We start from the raw sequence: 18,624 nt of genomic DNA on the forward strand, positions 1-18,624 counted from the left end.
TATATGTATATGTGATTGTGTGCATATGTTCACTCAGGGACCTCAACTGGAAAGCCCTGAAATGTTTTACAAATTTTTGTTGTACCTCTACTCAAATATATTTGGAGAATGTGAATCAGTCTGCTTTTTTGGAGATGGGGGACCCTAAACACTTCTCTTGTTACACAGCCAAGTGCATCTGTGAATATCTTTTATCTTTGTTTCATCACTGGACTGCAGCCATACCTTGAAGGTGACACCAGTACTTTTTCTAAAAGCCTGGTACTAATTCTATCAATCTCTGTTGACGAACTGCTAGATTATGGAATGTGAACAAACCAACACTGGTTGCAAAGCATTGGTGGATTACAAACACAAATACACAATGGACTTCTTTCAGTTTCCATCTACTAAATCCACTAACAAGTTTGGTCAGCTGATGGTGATAATAGAAGACACTTTCCCAAGGTGCCACACAGTGGGATTGAACTTGAGACTATGTGGATGGGAAGCAAACCTCTTACCAGAGAGCCATGCCTGGAACAAATGTAAATCTATACCATGGATATAAGAGCTGTAGGTTTCTCATTAATTGTCCAGAGATGTTCTTTATTTTTGATGCATGTGTATACACACATATGCATGCATGTGTATATATATTTCTTTGTTGCTTGTAGATGTGTGTAAGTATATCAATATGAATGCATATTTGTTTGCATTGCATGTTTGTATTGTCGGCATATATGTGCATGCTTGTATATGTATGTGCATACATGTTAAGAAGGCAATGAGCACAAAAAAGGCAACATGGGAGAGACAATATGTACATGCATAAAACTTTAAATTTATCAAATAAAAATTAATCTAATTATTGAGGAGACAGAAAGAAAGGCAGAAAGAAAGGAAGATGAACAGAGAAAGACAGATGGACAGAAAGTTTGACTAGAAATCTTCACAATTTTTAATATATACATTTCTAATATCAATTTTAGATCCGTCTGTCTATCTGTCTGGATGTTTGTCAATTTATATATCTAATTGTATTTTTCAACATTAGGAAACACTGTCACCTATTAACTCCATTCCAATCCAATCCCAGCCTTGAGAATGCTGTCTCCATGTCTCAACTTAAACTAGAAGATTCTATGACAGAATTAAAAAAAAAAAAAAAAGGAAATTAAGGGACTCAAAAGTTATCCAGTCAAGATGAAAAGAAATAAATTTGGAGCTTTTCTTTTTTAAAATAAAAGGGACCTTTTCATATTGAAACCCATGCCTATTTGGTCAACATTGAAAAGGGACAGATGTTTGACATGAAGGATTAACCAATTTCATTGGTCTCTGAGAGTCTACTAAGCTCATGAGCAAGGCTCCTTACTCCATAGCAAAAAGGAAAATGAAAAGCTTTATAAAACACTATGGATTAAACTGAAAGTAAGCATAAATAGAAGAAAACTTACCGTTTTCTTGTAACGGACACTGCCACTCCTTTTAAGTGTACCTCCTTTCACAACATCAGCTTGGACTTCAATTTTAACTCCATCAGCAGCAGTACGAACACTAAGTTCCAAAAGTTCTGGAACTGGTTGAACCTTCAATACAACAGTGTCTGAAGATGTACGAATCAATTCAATTATTTCCTCTCTCTTGGCCTTCTCCACATTTTTATCATTAACTTCAATCAGACGGTCTCCGGGCAGTAAACCGGTCTCAGTAGCTTTTGGTCCCGTGCCAGGTTCTGCAAAGATCACAGTTTGCTTTGAACCAAAGCAATCTGTGTTAGTTCGTTGCATGATGACTCCTTTACGAAGAGAGAAACCAAAATCACCTCCAGGTTGCCGCCGCAGGGTTAGGGTCCGGATACGTCCAGGCCGGGGAGGAATTATGGAAGGTAAGTGAAGATCAAAATCGAATGTCTTTTCGGCAGGGCTCAAAGGAACGGGTCCAGGTGTTTCTTCTGGTGGTGAGGTCATTTTTGGGTGTTCTATGATAAAATAAGAAAATACAAAACTCAGTCAATACTCTCTCTCTTTTTTTTTTTTCTTTTTTTTTTTTACAGTGTTTAAAACATCTCCATATTGGTTGTGCTGTTTGCAAATAATAAATTCTGAAATTTATTAGGATTCAATAGTCATGCTATATTCCAAAATATTCCCCAAGATGAACAAATATTTTATTACCTCTGTGAACAATGAAATATTAAGCTACATAGTACAATGTGAAAAGATGACACAGAAAGCAGCAGCCATCTGCAAATACATCATGTGACAATTCAGACACTCCACCCCATTCTATATATTACAACAAGATATACAATTTGCCTTGTCCTGCACTGTAATTCTTTTTCCCTGACACTGTTTACTAAAGTGAAACTAACTTTATCAAATCAGATGGAGAGAGAAATAACTTCAAAACTATCCATAAGTACCAATATTGACTAGGTATACTAATATTGATTAGATATACCAATCAATGATACCAATAATGATTGCAAATATCAATACTGATTAGGGATACCAATATTATTACAAATACAAGTATTGATTAGACACATCAATATTGTTTAGAAACCCTTACTCGAGTTATTGACTAGCACTACATCAGCCTTGATTGAGTAGATTATATGATCAAGGGCATTCCAGCCATGACCATATTTTTGTTTTTCAAGCAATCTGTACTTGGAGCCACATTCTATAAGTACAGTGTTCTAGTAAACTGGGACTTTCTTCTTTCAAGGAAGTAGAGTGTGACAAGTGAGATTTGGTTGCTGTTTCTAGCAGATTGAGTAACCACATAGAAGCATCCCCCATTGGTTCACTGCACTGAGGTGTTAATTCTCACAATGATCACTAAATTCTCTTGCAGAAGGGTGTCAAAATCATGATGTTAAGTTAGCAAGAACTGAAGTAAACATTGGCTCTTGTTGACAACAACATAGAGGTCCCTCAAGAAGATAGCAACCCAAATGGCGCAATTTGACAGATTTTCACAGGAGGCCATCATTAAAGTGGTTGGAAGAAATGTACTAAAAGAGATATCCCTTCCTAGCAACAGTTGAATGAAAAACTCCACAGGCAAAGATTTTTTTGTTAAGCAACACTTTATGAATATATATACGTTTGAGCTAGCTGTAAAAAAAAAAAATAAATAAAACAGCAAAAAAAAAAGAAAAATTGAAAAATCTGCCATTACAATGGTAAAAGAAATGGAATTTCTGTTTTTTAAAATTAATGAGTGAAAGACCATAACAGTGTTCATTCTAAACTTTAATTATGTTCAGAAAGAACTCTGTTGAAATAAAACATTCGGCTTTTTTTTTTTTTTTGTGTGAATTAGTTTTTAGCATCAACATCACTAGCATCATGTGAAGCTAATAAATGAAGATCATAGATTCCTCGGTGGTAGGTCAAGGTAAAAATAACTCTCACATGGTACTGATAAAAAAAAAAGTGAACAAACATGCCATTGTTTTGGTTAAATGGAGGGGCAGAAGCAGGGGAGAGAAGTAGGGATGGAAGGATGGGTAAAAAAAAAAAATTTCATTGTAATCAGCTGTCTTTAGATGTCACTGAAAAGAACATACAAAATCCAAACATTCCAATCTAAAAAGCCTTTCATAGTTTAACATAGCTGTATTTTTAACAAACAAAACATTAAAACGCCATGAAAACAAAACAAATGCCAGAGAAAAACAAAGCTAGATAATAAATCAAATATATCTCAATTGTTTTTCAAAGATCAATATAAACAGGTTTAATAAATTCTTTTTCAATAGGCATATTTGTGCTAGACAGATTGTTTGGCCTAGTTCTCCTTATATAACATACTACCTAGTCTTAGAGCACAACCACAGATCAACCAGACAGACCCCCAACTCTTATGTGATTAACTTCTACCTCCAATTTTCCCTCTCCAGGCACTGACCTACAAAAGTTAATCTGGATAATCTTACTAGTTCACTCTTTTCCCTCTCGTTAATTTATCGTCAAAATATTTACTTTGATTAACCTTGTTGATCTCCAGTCACAGTTTGGCACTGATCCAGCAGACCCATAATCACAATTAAGTCATGACCATTCCATATTTTATCCAGAAAATATGTCTAGGACTACATTAGTTAATTCTGTTGTGTCTGGGGAGAGTCATTCTCTTTTTGTGCCTTATAATTTAATATATTTAATAACAGCATTTTTTTTAGAGCAAGTTTGAAAAGGAGCTAGAGTAGGTGATACATGTATTTGGTCAGTATAATAACTCCTTCATATGCACAAAAAAAATTTAGATTGAGTATTCTTAAATAGTTATTTATAATCTATTGTGTCTGGGGAGTGTCATTTTCTTTTTGTGCCTTATAATTTAACACACTCACCAGTAAAATTTCCACTTGCTATTTTTATTTTCCTAAAATTTTCGTTGCATCTTGCAACCTTTTCAGTAGTCTTGACTCTGTCCGTTATTTACACTGCATTCCTTACAATGCAGTGTAAATAATGGACAGAGTCAAGACTATTGAAAAGGCTGCAAGACACAATGAAAATTTTAGGAAAATAAAAATAAGAAATAAGTGGAAATTTTACCGGTGAGTGTGTTAAATTATAAGGCACAAAAAGAAAATTACTCTCCCCAGACACAACAAATTATAAATAACTATTTAAGAACACTCAATCTAAATTTTTTGTGCACATGAAGAAGTTATACTGACCAAATACATGTATCACCAACTCTAGCTCCTTTTCAAACTTGCTCTAAAAAAATGCTGTTATTAAATATATTAAATTATAAAGCACAAAATGAAAATGACTCTCCCCAGACACAACAGAATATGCTTCAACACACGAACTCACATAAAGAATCTTGCAAAGCAAATCCAAAAACGAAATACATGAATTAATATATCCTTCTTTGTTGTATACACACACACACATATCTATACACACATATATATATACACACACACACATCTATACACACACACATACATGCTTTCGGTGTGAATGGTTTTGTTATATGGCACTGTGTTTTACAATCCTGAAAAAATAATAATGGTATTTTATAAAAGCTTAAAGGTTATGGTGATCACTGTGCAATGACTAAGGAAAATAGTCTAATAAAGGGGCATATAAGCCCTCGACAGAAAAAGAAGGCTTTCCTATCTGCAAAAAATCTCTCACAGCTGCAGTAAGTGCATTTAATATACACTGACAGGGGAGTCGACCATCCCACAGCAAGCATGATCATCACTATACTGTAGTTTCGTTTGAAAATTACAAATTCAGTAGTGTCAACTCTGTCACCAGATGGCTAAGTGAAATCCCAACTGTCAGCATATATATTTACCATATCAATTTATGAGTAGTTTAGCAAAATGCTAATGTGAAAATTATAAAATAATGAAAATGGCTATCTCTATATATATAAATGGCAATATACAAATCCACAATTTTTCAGTTAGAGGGATCGCACTTTCTATGGTCATTCAAAACCATCCAAGGGTGGTCATGCACATCCTTATATTTCCCCAGTCACCCTGTAAAGCCATTAAAAAATCAATAGAAGTGACTTTTTTGTGAATTTTCTATCCAAAACCCAATCAAAATGCCCGAAACTTGATACGCCAATTGAATGCCAGCTAGCTGTATGTGATTGGTCGGAGATTTGGACAGTACTCGCGTGTATGTGTGCACGCACACAGCTGTATATGCTTGCACTAGCACTATGACCTGGCGTTGCCGGGTCATAGTGCTAGTATGCAATATAAAGCCAAAAAGGAAAATTTAATTAGCTGTGACTGAGGGTGCAGGGTAGCACCTACTGCAGCTGGAAGAGCTTTTTAGCTCTTATTTGTAGCAATCTAGGTACTACCCTGCACTCTTAGTCACAACTAGTGACAAATTTTTCCTTTTTGATTTTATAATTTGTATAGCCACCTTCATTATTACAGTTCCCATCTTTCAAATCCACTCACAAGGTTTTGGTCAACCTGATGCCATAGTAGAAGACACTGCAAGTCAGTCCTCTTAACCCTTTCATTACCAACCCAGCTGAAACCGGCTCTGGTTCTGAGTACAGATGTCTTGTTTTCATCATCATCATCGTTTAACGTCCGTTTTCCGCGCTAGCATGGGTTGGACGGTTCGACCGGGGTCTGGAAAGCCAGGGGCTGCTCCAGGCTCCAGTCTGATCTGGCAGAGATAAGTTTTAAATTAAAACTTTCCACCAAACCTTAGTCACAGTTTATATTCCTAAAACTAGCTTAATGATAAACAAGTTATTTTACTAAATTCTTTGTATAGTTAAAGTAATTGAAAGAAACACAGAGCATCTCAAAATAAATACAGTAACAAAAGGGTTAATCCAGCAGATATATATAAAAGATAATTAAGCGGTAATTATCAGTTTTAATTTATTTATACAGCAAACAGGGTATATGAGAAGATACTATAGAATGTTTCCTTCTTACTTTTTTTTTTGCTCAACTTCAGTGTATGAGTTGAGCAACATTTGGTGGAATTTGAACTCATAATATAAGGAGCCAGAATAAATACTGCAAGGTATTTTTAGGATATTCTAATGATCGTGTCAGTTCACTTAGCTCAAGGTCATAAATCTGGGCACCACAGAACTCAAGTGGTACTTTATTTTATTGGCTCTGGAAGGATGAAAGGGACAGTTGGGTTCAACAACATTTGAATTCAGAAAGTAAACAGCCAGAACAAATACAACAAAGCACTTTGTCTGATGTTCAAACAAATTGCCAACTCATTGTTCTCATAATAATAATTTTTAATGTATACAAAGACAAGATATTGTTCTTGGTGAAAATAGGAAAAGTCAATGAAATTATCCCTAGTACATGATAAATACTTTATTTTATCAATACCCAAGAAGAACAAAAAGTTAAATTGATCAAGATAATATTTGGAGTCAGAATATAACAAGATAATTAGATACTGTAAAATACTTTGTCCAGGGCTACTGCACCTACTCTGTACAATATATTGGACACACAAGTAAAAGAGATAAAATTAGGTAAACAATAGTTTTCTATATTTTTTTTTATTCATATTTAAAATAGAATCTTTTAAAAACTTTCCAAGGAACATGCAGCAGTAATTTCTTATGATCCACATTTCCTATGTAATGAGTCAATCTGCTAGAAATAACAACTAAATCTCCAAGTCACATCCTCATGTCTTAGAAAAAAGAGGACACATTAGATATTCTGGTCCTAAATACACTATATCTAAAAAAATACGTTATGGTCACAACTGGAACACCTCAATCCTAGATTAGCAAGATCAGAGCTGATTAAGGTTAAAAAATAATAATGAATAGATTAGATAATGTAGTCCTATGTACACTGTGTCTGAATAAAAGACAGGATGGTCACTTCTGGAACATCATAGTTCTATTAGATTAGAGTGGACTTAGAGCTAAACCATTACAAAAAAGAACATCACATCAAATAGTGTAGCCATAGATATATAAAAGATGGGATGGTCACAACCAGAAAACCTTTGATCACTGACCTGCTGGAACAGGAGTAACAAGGAGCAACCACAACATACGTATAATCTATAATCGCTAAATTACATTCAGGAAATAAAATGATCAACACTAGTTTTTATCTTCCAAGGTTTTCATCCCTATAGTCTCAACTCTATTAATATCACTACTACTACTACTCACACACTAAAAGTAATTTATTTCCCACATTGCTCCCACCACTGCTTTTACCCACCCCCACCACACACAGCCTGAGCCTAATCATTCTTATCAGCGACTATCAACCATCTCCCAACACCAGACATTCTAGTAACACACCCTTTGATTTACCATTTCATTATCTGAAGAACCAATCTATGAAAAATAAATAAGTAAAAAATAGTTACAGAGGCCAGAGCCTTTTAAATACATATACACACACACACACACACATATATATATATATATACATACATGATGATTTTCACTTCTTTACAGAAGAAGGTCATCTCTTTAATTAGCAAATGCCATCATGAGATCTCATGTGACTAGCAACTCTAGCTTTGGACAAACAGACTCTGTTGCAGATATTACAAATACTTATTTATTCACATTGTTTTTTAATTAATCATGCATTATCTTGTAACTTCAGGAGTGTGGGCACGAGAGACCGGATCTGGCAAGTTTGAACATAAAACAAGTAAAACACACATTTTAGGCCAGATATGGCCAGTTTAAATGCCACAGAGTTAAGGTTGCTTTTCATGGCATCCCTAAAATGTTTCTTAAGTTTATGTCTTGAACATTTACCATGTGGCAACTCTCCATTAAAAATTTGTCATCCAGCATCGTAGTAAGGTGTCCAGCCCAGTACATCTGACATCATATGAAAAGAATTTCAATGTGTTGGCCCACTCAAGATCAATGGTGTCTGGTGTTAGAAACTGCGTATATACATACAACACACTCATTCATCCTCATTTATATAGAAATACTATCAAAGGCAGCGAGCTGGCAGAATCGTTAGCACGCCGGGCGAAATGCGAAGCCGTATTTCGTCTGCCGTTACATTCTGAGTTCAGATTCCGCCGTGGTCGACTTTACCTTTCATCCTTTCGGGGGTCGATAAATTAAGTACCAGTTTCGCACTGGGGTCGATGTAATCAACTTAATCCCTTTGTCTGTCCTTGTTTGTCCCCTCTATGTTTAGCCCCTTGTGGGTAATAAAGAAATATATAGAAATACTATCAAATGAATACACAAACACACCGATTGCTGTGATACCAGATTCAAATCTATTGCGCAGTACCTTAGGCTAATGCCTTCTACTAGAGCCTCAGGCCAAGGAAAGCCTTATGATTGAAGCTGAGTAACTGGGAACTGTACAAAAGGTTGCAGGATTGGTTGTAGCTGTTCTGGAATAATCTGTCATTTGATGTAAAACTACCCGTTTCTTTACTACCCACAAGGGGCCAAACACAGAGAGGACAAACAAGGACAGACAACGTCGATTATATTGACCCCAGTGCATAACTGGTACTTATTTAATCGACCCCGAAAGGATGAAAGGCAAAGTTGACCTCGGTGGAATTTGAACTCAGAACGTAGCAGCAGACGAAATACTGCTAAGCATTTATCCTTGCGTGCTAATGTTTCTGCCAGCTCGCCTACCACCTGGCTCTTGGGCCCCTGACTGACATCAGAGTAGAGCCCCCTATCATATCAGAGCTCCAGGTCTAGGGTTAACTCAATGAATAGACGTACTGCTTCTTCCTACAAAGTAACTTCGAGTAGCTATAGGAGTTGTGATTTTTTCTTTTTGTCTTCTTCACTCCAACTGCCTCAAAGGCCATGTAGAGAGGAATCATGAGCACTGGGTTGGCTTGTCTCAGTCAGCTTCTCTTTCTGTGCATGTGTGTATGTGAGTGTATGTTTATTTTTTATATATATGTGTGTGTGTGTGTGATATATATATATATATATATATATATATATGTATATGTATATATACTCTTTTACTCTCTTTTACTTGTTTCAGTCATTTGACTGCGGCCATGCTGGAGCACCACCTTTAGCCGAGCAAATCGATCCTGGGACTTATTCTTTGTAAGCACAGTACTTATTCTATCGGTCTGTTGCCAAACCGCTAAGTGACAGGGACATAAACACACCAGCATCGGTTGTCAAGCAATGCTAGAGGGACAAACACAGACACACAAACATACACACACATACATATATATACATATATACGACAGGCTTCTTTCAGTTTCCGTCTACCAAATCCACTCACAAGGCATTGGTCGGCCCGAGGCTATAGCAGAAGACACTTGTCCAAGATGCCACGCAGTGGGACTGAACCCGGAACCATGTGGTTGGTAAGCAAGCTACTTACCACACAGCCACTCCTGCGCCTATATATATATATCATCATTATTGTTTAATGTCCGCCTTCCATGCTGGATGTTAAACAATGACGATATATAGATATATATAAAAAATAAACATACATACACACACACGTGTGTGTTTGTGTGTGTGTGTGTGTGTGTGTGCACGCAGGCATTGCAGTTTGTAAGAAGCTTGCTTCCTAACCACCTAGTTCTGGGTTCAGTCTCTCTGTATAGCACCCTGGGCAAGTGTCTTCTATCATAGTTTCAGGCTGTCCAAAGCCTTGTGAGTGGATATGGTAGATGGAAGCTGAAAGAAGCCTGTTGTATATACGGTACTACACTCTTGGAGTGGTTGGCGTTAGGAAGGGCATCTAGCTGTAGAAACTCTGCCAGATCAAGACTGGAGCCTGGTGCAGCCATCTGGTTTACCAGTCCTCAGTCAAATCGTCCAACCCATGCTAGAATGGAAAGCGGACGTTAAACGATGATGATGATGATGATCCATGTGTGCCTTTGTGTCCATGTTTGTCGACTGGTGTTAGTGTGTTTACATACCTGTAACTTAGCAGTTTGCCAAAAGTGACTGATAGAATAAGTACTAGGCTTTAAAAAAATAAGTACAGGTGTTGATTCATTCAACTAAGAGTTCTTGAAGGTGGTACCCCAGGATGGTTGCAGTCTAATGACTGAAACAAGTAAAAGGGGATGGCTGGTGATTTCAATGGACATGCTGGACAACACCTGAGTGTCTTCCATGGGGTACATGGAAGTCATGAAATTTGTTCCGAAATGAGGAGGGAACAAGGCTGCTGGAGTTCTGTGATGTGAATGACCTAATGATCTGCAACACTAACTTCAGTAAACCAGGCAGTTACCTGATAACCTATAAATCCGGTGACCATGCTAGCCAGATTTACTACATTCTCACCAGAAAGCAAGATTTATGGTTGCTCATAAATGCAAAGTCCTTTCCTGGTGAAGAATGTACTCCTCAGCATAGGTGACTCGTTAGTGACTTCAAACTACAGACATGAAGGATTTCAAGAAGTGGCACGTAAAAAGAACCATCTGATTGTGGCCGTTGCCAGCGTCGTTTGGCCTCCGTGCCGGTGGCACGTAAAAAGCACCATCCAATTGTGACCATTGCCAGCCTCGTCTGGCCTCCGTACCAGTGGCACGTAAAAAGCACCATCTGATTGTGGCCATTTGCCAGCCTCATCTGCACCTGTGCCGGTGGCACATAAAAAGCACCCACTACACTCACGGAGTGGTTGGTGTTAGGAAGGGCATCCAGCTGTAGAAACACTGCCAGATTAGACTGGGCCTGGTGCAGCCTTCTGGCTTGCTAGACCCCAGTTGAACAGTCCAACCCATGCTGGCATGGAAAGCGGACGTTAAACGATGATGATGATGATGTATCTGGAATCTTAAGGATCCTTTCCATAGTCAGAGGTTTAGAGGTGTCCTACAGAAGCATTTAATGAAGAGGAAGAACTACAGACATGTAACATAGAGGATAACTGGAAGTTCCTACGTGTCAACTTACTGTGAGCCACAGACCAAATTTGTTGTTGGTGCAAAGTCCCAACTAGACCTAGGGTGAGATGGTGATGGAACAGTGTAGTTGACAGGGTCATTAGAGCAAAGAAACAAGACTGAAAGGGTTGCAGAAGCAAGGAGCTGTATCAGGCATCTAGAAGGGGAGCTAAGGGTGAAGCAGAAAGGGATAAGTTTGCCAATGTTCTGTAGCATGAGGACCAGCAGCTTGAAATGTCTTGATTTGCAAAACAGGGCACTCTGATACCTTCACCAAGGACCAAGTCAGCTGGGTAAAGAGTGGCTATAAGGGGAAACCAAGTGAACAGATATGGAGACAATGATGTAAATAAACAGATAAAATTCCTCAGGTCTGATATATAGAATATGTATACATGGTAGAGTCCCTTGCCCTACATAGGCATAGGAGTGGCTGTGTGGTAAGTAGCTTGCGTACCAACCACATGGTTCCGGTTTCAGTCCCACTGTGTGGCACCTTGGGTAAGTGTCTTCTACTATAGCATCGGGCCGACCAAAGCCTTGTGAGTAGATTTGGTAGACGGAAACTGAAAGAAGCCTGTTGTATATATGTATGTATATATATTTATATACATGTTTGTGTGTATGTTTGTGTCTGTGTTTGTCCCCCACAACATCGCTTGACAACCAATGCTGGTGTGTTTACGTCCCTTTAACTTAGCAGTTCAGCAAAAGAGACTGATAGAATAAGTACTAGGCTTACAAAGAATAAGTCCTGGAGTCGATTTGCTCGACTAAAGGCGGTGCTCCAGCATGGCCACAGTCAAATTACTGAAATGAGTAAAAGACAAGTGAAGGAACAACAAACAGGGTGTGTTAGTTTGAAGTTCAGGAAAAATGGAAGAAGTCTTTGATATTTCACGTCTATGCTCTCCTACAGAAAGGGACGAGGAGAGAAAACAAATATAGAGAGGAAAAAATGTGTCTGGATTAATAGTTGCACATATTGAATTCACCAGAAGGAAGGAAGTGGTTGGAGGTGTTAGTGGCAAATGAGACAGCAGTGACCTGGCTGAAGTTTTGCATGTGCTATCATGTATGTACGATGTGTGGATAAGCATATGTGTGAGTATGAGAGTCCACCCAAAAAATAAATACACACTTCAAGGAAAGGAAAACACGTAGAAATATTTTAATTCTAAATTTATTCAGTTACCTTTAAATTTTACGATCTTTTTTTGACTGTTATCAAGTGTATGACATTAAAAAAAAATTTTTTTTTTTTAATTTTAATGAAAAATTTCAAAACATTTTTTGTTTTAAAAAGACCATAATTTTTACTGTTGGTAAGGTGTGATACTGAAAAAGTTAGGTTACACCTGGTGAATTGAGTTTTATGTGTTACTTTAACACATGGTAGGTAAGGATGAAGAGTTTGTGAGGACAATTGTGTGATCTGATGAAGTACAATTTAAGCTAAATAGAACAGTGAACCAACATAATTGTATTTACTGGGTACCAGAAAATCCTTGCTTGCATGTGGACAAAGCTGTCAATTTACCAGGGGTCAATGTCTAGTGCTGAGTATCATCAAGAGGTGTGACAGGACAATTTTCCTTTGAATATACAAGCTCAATTTACCTGCCATACATGCACTTTAAGGAAATAATGAATTTTTCTTTCAACAAGGACAGCACACTGCCACACTACTGCCAAGACATGCAAGCTTATTTGGATAAGAATTTACAAGGACGCTGGACAAGATGAAATGGTGCGGTTATGTTTCCCACATGTTCTCATTTAACATCTGCACACTTTTACTTACGGGGCACCCTAAAGGATATCAGGTATCACAGAAAACCAGCTTCACTGATGGCTCTTTGGGGAGAAATTGAAATGACATGTGCAGCAATCCCACAGGACACTTTGGCCAATATTTGCCTGCTCTACATTGATAATGGGCAAATATCCTGAACCTAGTCTGTAGATGTCAGACCAGAAAGGGGAATTAGCTGACCTTCCCTATTCAAAGGTTATAATGGACACAGGCTCATGTGTCACATAGCTAGCTAGAGGAGATGGCCTCTTGGAGCTAATCAACGGCAGCATTCGTCCTATTTATCTGGACTGCCATGTTAGCTTGGCAATAACTATTAATACAATATTTTTTTTCATCTATGGAAGAGCTCCATCCAAAATATCAGAATTCACCTCTCACACAACACAGGAACTTGATCAAATTTGTGTCCTTTATTAACTTACTTTTACAAAAGCAAACTATCCCTCTACAATTTTAAGTTTAATGCAAAGCAGGGTTTAGGTTACACTAAGCATATATCATATGTCAAATTTTTTATATATGTCATGTGTGTGTGTGAATTTTATATAAGTGTGTCCATTATATGAGATACTTGTATATAAGGTATACATTACATACAAGATATGTCATACATGTAACTTATGTCCGGTATCCTTTAATGTAAGATATATCCTTTATATAAAGTATGTCCCATATGCAAGCTATGTCCTTTATGCAAAGATGATTTAAAATGTGTTTAAAGAAGTATCTGTTATAAAAATATTCTTTATATAAAGACATCGTTTGTACAAAAGTGTGTCATGATGTATTTTGTATTGGGTTGGTAACTAAGTTCCCACCGTTTTTTTTTAATTTTGGAATCTATTTTGTTTTTTTTCTAGCTAATTTTAGTTAATTTTTGTTTATTTTAAGATCATTAAAACGGAATGTCAAGTTAAGAAAAATGAGCATTTTTGACACCTCTTTCTTTTTGCTTTTAATTAAATGCTCATGACATTTGTGCTGTGTATGGAGAGGGTGCAATAGCTGAAAGAACCGCTCGTGATTAGTATGCCAAGTTCAAAAATGGAAATTTTGACCTCAAAGACACACCTCGTTCTGGCCATCCAGTTGAGTTCAATGAAGAGCGATTAAACCAACTTTTGCATGAAAATTCTTGTCAAATGACAAGGGAACGGGCAGAGAAAATAGAATGCTCCACACTGCTATAGAAAAGCATCTTCACTTGATGGGAAAGGTTCAGAAGTATGGAGCATGGGTTCTGCATGCTTTAAGTGACGACAACAAAAATCAACGAGCCACAATCTCCGCTGGTTTGCTTGCTCATCACTGCTCAACTCATGGACACAAGCAACAATTTCTTTACCGAATCATTACTGGCGACGAAAACTGGTGCCTGTACATCAATATGAAGCAGCATAAGGAATTGCTTAGCCCCAGTAAACAAGCGACACCATGTGTGAAACCAGATCATCATCTGTGTAAAACAATGTTGTGTGTATGGTGGGACTGGGAAGGGATTATCCATTACGAATTGCTTGAACAGAACCAAACAGTCAATGTAGAACTCTATGTTCAACAGATGGAACGACTCAACATGGATATTCAAGAGAAAAGACCTAATCGGCAGTATGGAGTTCTTCTGCTGCACGACATCGCCCGCCCTCATATCGCCAATATGACCAAGGAAGCCATTCAAACGCATGGCTGGGTAGTGCTGCCACACCTGCCGTACTCTCCTGATTTGACGCCAACGGATTTCCACCTCTTTCGCTCTCTTTCAAATGCTGTGCGTGGAGTTTCGTTCAATATTGATGCAGAATTGAGAGCTTGGTTGGATCAATTTTTCAAGTCGAAATCGGGTGATTTCTACCAATAAGGTAGTGAAAATCTTGTTGAATGTTGGGAAGAAGTTGTAAACAACAAGGGTGAAAACATTATTGATTAATTAGTTATTTTTTATTAAACCTTTAAAAAAATTTAGATTTAAAAAAACAGCAGGAACTTAGTTGCCGACCTCATATATATTAAATAATGTTCTGTATGTAAACAAACTAAATTTATTAGTATTTAAGTCCATGTTAATATAATTAATGCATAATTAATACCGCTAACCATTTCGCCTGGTGTGCTAACATTTCTGCCAGCATACACATGTCAGTTTCTGCCAACCAACATCACACACACATACATATAAACTCAAAACAGACCAGGCACACATTACAAAAGGTTTGTATACTTCAGCAGATAAACACACATACACGCTTTACAGGTAAGATAAGTTTCTTTGAATAAATGATACATTCTGACAAACACATATATATATATATATATATATACACAAACATACAAATACACACAGACACATAAACAAAAACACACCACAGGAAAAGAGGTGACAGTTTTTCTAAATTCCAGAGTGTTTAATTTCATATGTGATGATGTAGAAATAGCGGTGAGTTCATGAAGCATGAGAAAACAAATGAGTCCATGAAGTGTGAAACACCAGCAGTAATAGTAAAGCATGATAACTACGTACTTTTACCCAAATCTTCAGCAATTCCAGCCATCATCTCTGACAAAGATAAAGCCAAGTGTGTGACATCTAAAGTGGTCAGAACTAGAATTGTGCTTGTGTGTATGTAGGTATATATATCATCATCATCATCGTTTAACATCCGCTTTCCATGCTAGCATGGATTGGATGATTTGACTGAGGACTGGCGAACCAGATGGCTGCACCAGGCTCCAATCTTGATCAGCCAGAGTTTCTACAGCTGGATGCCCTTCCTAAAGCCAACCACTCTGAGAATGTATAGTGTGTGTGTGTGTGTGTGTGTATGTGAACTTTAGGTTAGTTAAAATATGTTTGTGATATATTTCACCTTCTAAAGGCAAATTCACTGCAGTTTTTGTGGAGAAAAAAAAATTTCTCTCTGATGATAAAAGGTTTAAGAATACCATCTCTGCCCAGTGTTGCCTCTGTCAGATTCCCAGAAGCAGCGATTCTAGCTCTTTAGCTGTTATCAATGTGAAATACTGAAGAGAGGTAATCCAAGATAGATTAAAAGCTGCAGCTTTAACTAAAACAAAGTCAACATTGAGTGAGCTGTGCCATTATTCCACCAAGCACAGATAACACACTGGGCTGCCAGTCAGGCCATAAGGGTGCAACAAACATGTACCACTTGGTTTTGTGGCACCTCCATTGATAACATGTCTGGTCACATACTTACACATGAATTAGTGTACAGGTACATATTAACATGCTCCCATCTATGCCCGCACCCAAAGACATATTCAAACAGATGTTACATTTATACCTGCCTACACAAAACACATGTATTGCATCCTAACAGCCTTGCCAGCTGTTTGATGTGATATCTGCAGACCCACATCCCTTCCATCTTGTAAGGCCACGTAAGTGCGACCTATTTCTCTGGTCAGCAGTTCACTCCGATTCCTAACAACAATAATTTGACACTGTGGTTGTGAGGCCGTGTTTTCCACTCTTCCTCCTCCACCTCCTTCCACTCTCCCTCTATACCTATTTCTTTACTACCCACAAGGGGCTAAACACAGAGAGGACAAACAAGGACAGACAAACGGATTAAGTCAATTATATTGATCCCAGTGCGTAACTGGTACTTAATTTATCGCCCCCCCGAAAGGATGAAAGGCAAAGTCAACCTCAGCGGAATTTGAACTCACAACGTAACAGCAGACGAAATACAGCTACGCATTTCGCCCGGCATGCTAACCTTTCTGCCAGCTCGCCGTCTTTCATGCCATTGTGTGCGTGTAGTATCTATGTTATTTGAGGGAGATTTGTTAACTATTTTTAACAAGTCAAGCAACCACATTGAGTGATAAGAAAGTATCTAGCAGGGTGGAGATCCATGTAGTCACTCTTCTTGCTAGAAATAGCAATTACATATAGTTCAATGAATACTAACATACCTAATGCAGTGAGCAAAACAAATTTTCAATTGATTAAAACTGCTCTTGCAATGGGGAGAGGAAACCAATTTTAATGATTAATGCTAATAAAATTTAATCAAGACAAAGGGCAACAACTCAGAAATTTTAATTAATTGAAATTTGAATTTCAATGGAGTGAGGAAATAAAGATGTCATTATCTCCAAGATTGATATTAATTTAATATCTTTGGCATGTGTAGTGGAAACTCCAAATAATTTAATCTACTATTATCCCTGACTATAAAAGTATCTGTGACTTTGCCAGAATGGGAGTTACTATATGATTTTCACATGAACCTCTCTCTCTCTCTCACACACACACACACATAAACACAGCAAAATACAAATACACACATCACATTTCGATTGTCCAACAAACTGCAACAAACTCCTTGTTACCACTGGCAACCAATAATGCCAAGCTCCGACATATTCGCACACAAGACAATGTGTTAATCTGAACTGCTAGAATTAACTAACCCCTCCCCCCACGCTTAAATCAAACTACCATCTTTTGCTGAACCGCTAGGTTATGGGGGGACATAAACACACCAGCATCGGTTGTCAAGCGATGTTGGGGGGGGGGGCACAGACACACACACACATATATATATATATATATATATATATATATATATATACACATGCACATATATAGGACGGGCTTCTTTCAGTTTCCGTCTACCAAATCCACTCACAGGGCTTTGGTCGGCCCGAAGCTATAGTAGGAGACACTTGCGCAAGGTGCCACGCAGTGAGACTGAACCCAGAACCATGTGGTTCGTAAGCAAGCTACTTACCACACAGCTGCTCCTACGCCTATATATACCTCTAAAAAGAAGGAGATTTGGAGTGAAGTAATTTTTTTGTGTGAAGCAAAGACTGGATGTGTGTATAGAGTAATTCTTTATGTTGGTAAAGGAACACAGTTTGATTCAAAATACAGTGAATATCCCATGAGTTCTCATGTTGTGTTGTCTCCAATGAAGCCTTTATTTGGTAAACATCATTGTGTTACTGTGGGTAGCTTTTACACTAGTCCACAATTAGCAGATACTCTGGTTAGTCACTACACTGATATTTATGGAACTTTCCGTTTGAATAGAAAGGAAATGCCTGAACAGCTGAAAAGGGCAAAACTGAAAAAAGGGGAAATTGCAGCATTTCAGTTTTTTAGTTATGGAAATTGAAAAAAATATAATTATAAAAAAAAAAGATTTTTGAGAAGACATGTTAAAAAAAAATTAAAATATTTAATTTCCCTAAAGTGAAGCTGTGTGGTAAGTAGCTTGCTTACGAACCACGTGGTTCTGGGTTCAGTCCCACTGCATGGCACCTTGGGCAAGTGTCTTCTACTATAGCCTTGGGCCGACCAAAGCCTTGTAAGTGGATTTGGTAGACAGAAACTGAAAGAAGCCCGTCGTATATATGTGTGTGTATATGTATGTATGT

The 18,624-nt window shown here is 37.6% G+C and overlaps 1 protein-coding gene across 3 annotated transcripts in view; it reads right to left on the minus strand.

Moving 5' to 3' along the window:
• LOC115224915 (unconventional myosin-XVIIIa) overlaps window positions 1-18,624 on the minus strand; it is a 324,165-nt gene that overhangs the window by 253,407 nt on the left and 52,134 nt on the right. For all 3 annotated transcript variants that reach the window (XM_036513802.1, XM_029795876.2, XM_036513801.1), the window contains one exon: window positions 1,440-1,963. In XM_036513802.1, coding sequence (XP_036369695.1) covers window positions 1,440-1,963 — 524 coding nt within the window. The remainder of the gene's footprint in view (window positions 1-1,439; window positions 1,964-18,624) is intronic.

Source organism: Octopus sinensis, linkage group LG26, assembly GCF_006345805.1.
Source record: "Octopus sinensis linkage group LG26, ASM634580v1, whole genome shotgun sequence".
Taxonomy (NCBI): Eukaryota; Metazoa; Mollusca; class Cephalopoda; order Octopoda; family Octopodidae; genus Octopus; species Octopus sinensis.